At 65.3% G+C, this 2,548-nt stretch overlaps 2 protein-coding genes across 2 annotated transcripts in view; one reads left to right on the forward strand and one right to left on the reverse strand.

The window, feature by feature from the left end:
* Positions 1 to 934, forward strand: part of LOC104288854 (cytochrome b ascorbate-dependent protein 3) — a 1,277-nt gene extending 343 nt beyond the window's left edge. Inside the window, 4 exon segments of the mRNA XM_009887726.1 lie at positions 1 to 105; positions 177 to 334; positions 602 to 758; positions 911 to 934. The exon segment at positions 1 to 105 is cut by the window's left edge and continues 23 nt beyond it. Of these exon segments, the coding sequence (XP_009886028.1) occupies positions 1 to 105; positions 177 to 334; positions 602 to 758; positions 911 to 934 (444 nt within the window).
* Positions 935 to 1,086: 152 nt separating this feature from the next.
* The window catches only part of DAK (dihydroxyacetone kinase 2 homolog (S. cerevisiae)), a 4,302-nt gene continuing 2,840 nt past the window's right edge, over positions 1,087 to 2,548 (reverse strand). Inside the window, exon 9 of the mRNA XM_009887732.1 lies at positions 1,087 to 1,379. Within this exon, the coding sequence (XP_009886034.1) occupies positions 1,087 to 1,379 (293 nt within the window). The remainder of the gene's footprint in view (positions 1,380 to 2,548) is intronic.

Below are 2,548 nucleotides of genomic sequence, written 5' to 3' on the forward strand. Positions count from 1 at the left end.
GTGGGGCTGGTCGCCGTCTTTCGCTTCCACAACGACCACGGGACGCCCAACATGTATTCGCTGCACAGCTGGCTGGGACTGGCCACCGTGCTGCTCTTCTCCTGCCCAGGTGGGTCTGCTCCAGCCTCCCGCACCCCAGCCCCTCGTCCCCGTCCCCCTCTCACCTTCCCTCCCTGCAGTGGCTGGCCGGCTTCAGCGCCTTCTTGTTGCCCTGGGCTCCTACCTGGCTCCGTGCCCTCTACAAGCCCGTCCACGTCTTTTTTGGCTCCACCATCCTCATGCTGTCCGTGGCCTCCTGCGTGTCGGGCATCAACGAGAAGCTCTTCTTCAGCCTGTGAGCGTCGCGGGGCGCGTGGGGAGAGCACTTGCAGGGAGGGAGGTTTGGGAGGAGGGGGATGGATTGGTCTGTTTGTTGCCTCTCGGTGTCAGAAGTAGCATTGGGTGAAACCGAGCACGGGGCGGCGAAGGGAAGTGAGCGATTCCTCCCTTAGGTGTGTGGTTAACCTGCACAGCTCCCTGCTGCAGGGTGGGCGCGGGGTTGCGTGGGCTTAGAGGAAGGTTGGGCACATCCAGGAAAGCTCTCGGTCCCTTTTCTCCCAAGGAAGAACGGGACGACAGAGTACAAGCGCCTGCCCGCCGAGGCTGTCTTTGCCAACACGCTGGGGCTCCTCATCCTCCTCTTTGGGGTGCTGGTCCTGGGTGCCCTGGCCAGGCCGAGCTGGAGGCGCCCTGACGCCGACTCCCCGGACTCTTGTCAGGTACCAGCTCTGCTGTGGGGACACGTTGGGTGACATGGTGGCTTTGGGGAGCCGAGCTGGGGGACGTGCCTCACACCACAGCCCCAGCTGGCCCATCCCCGGGGGTGGGCAGGGGGATGCAGGTACTGGTCTCACTCATGCTCTCCCCACAGCCCCTGCTCACTGCCGAGCGCTGACACCTGCGCGGCAGCCGAGGTCTCTCCCTGCCCTGCCGGGGCTGCCAGCCCCGAACTCTCCATCCCCATCGCTCCCCTGCCTGCTCTGCCGGTCCTGCCCTCGGCCTGTCGCCTTGCCCTCACCGGGGACTCCCGCTGCCTGCGCCCGACACTCATCTGCCCGCGGGAGGAACGGGCTCAGCTCCCTTACGGCAGAGATGTGCTGCGGTGAGGACGTCTCTTTGCCTCTTTCGTGGCCCGGCCTTGGCCTCCTGCCTGCCGTAGGATGAGGGCAGCCGCAGCGTGATGCTCCTGCCTGCATCCTCGGGCCTCTGCTTGCCAGTTCCTGCTGGGTCCAGCTGGCTCCTTGCGCCTGGACTTCGATCTGTGCCAAACTGGCTGCCCTTGAGCCCTCCCCGGTCTGCACACTGCCATCTTTCAGCGCGGTGGCCGGAGCTGTCGGAGCCTCATCGGGTCAGAAGCCACCAGAGGAGCACCCCTGTGCCTGGCAGTTCGGGGGCAGCAGCGCTATCTCCTGCGTGGTGTCCCCTCCTTGGGGCAGCAGGGATGGAAGGGACCCTCGCACCGTGCCTTGCCCTTCATCGGGCTGTCTGTGCCTCTCCCTCCGCCGTGGCTGTGGGTGGTGGGACCAGCCAAGAAGCTTCACGGTGCCCTCGTGGACACGTAATAAACCGCTGGCTTCTGCAGCGCTCATGCACCCGTGTCCTTGGGGACAAGGGGAGGGCCCCAGGAGCTGGGGAAGGAGAGGTGGGTGATCAGGGAGCAGATCCCGGTGCTGGCTGAGCCCGGCCACGCTGCCTGGGGTCCTTGTCCCCTCCGAGGGGCTGGCTTGTCCTCGGCTGGCTCCTCCCCTCCCCTCCGCCACCGGTAGCTGGAGCCCCCTTGGCAACCTGGGCTCACGCCGGCTGGTCCCTTCCTCACCCCAGGCCCTTGTCCCAGCTCGGGGGCCCCCTGTGCTGCAGGGCAGGCTCTGCCCCGTCCCCTGGTTCTTCTCTGTCCCTTTCCCAGAGCCTCCTCCAGGCCCCGTGCCTTGGGCCATGTGAGCCCTGTGGTTTCCCCTCCCAGCACCCGGTGGAGAGGGCTCGTGGCCGGCCCAGAAGTTTCCTTCCTCCCCAGCGCAGTCACGCTCGCGCTGGAGCACAGGACCAGCTGGATCGGTTTTAAACTGAAAGAGGGGAGGTTTAGATGAGATAGCAGGAAGAAATTTTTCCCTGTGAGGGCGGTGAGCCCCTGGGGCAGGTTGCCCCAAGAAGCTGTGGCTGCCCCATCCCTGGAGGTGTTCAAGGCCAGGTTGGACGGGGCTTGGAGCAACCTGGGCTGGTGGGAGGTGTCCCTGCCCAGGGCAGGGGGGTTGGAACGAGATGATCTTCAAGGTCCCTTCCAACCTAAACCATTCTATGATCTCTGCTCCTCTCCCCCTTTGCATGAGGACATGTTCTGGAAGAGCTGGTGCCATCCCCACCAGCCCCAATCCCAACCATCCCATCCCCCTTCATGTGGATGGATGCTCTGGGCCAGCTTAGGAGGACCACAAAGGTTTATTGGGGTTACGGGGGGTGCGGTGCCGAGTCCCCTGTCACCGCTGCCTCCCCAGCTCCGCAGCCCCTCCAGCAC

Source organism: Charadrius vociferus, unplaced genomic scaffold, assembly GCF_000708025.1.
Source record: "Charadrius vociferus isolate BGI_N301 unplaced genomic scaffold, ASM70802v2 scaffold1066, whole genome shotgun sequence".
Classification (NCBI taxonomy): Eukaryota; Metazoa; Chordata; class Aves; order Charadriiformes; family Charadriidae; genus Charadrius; species Charadrius vociferus.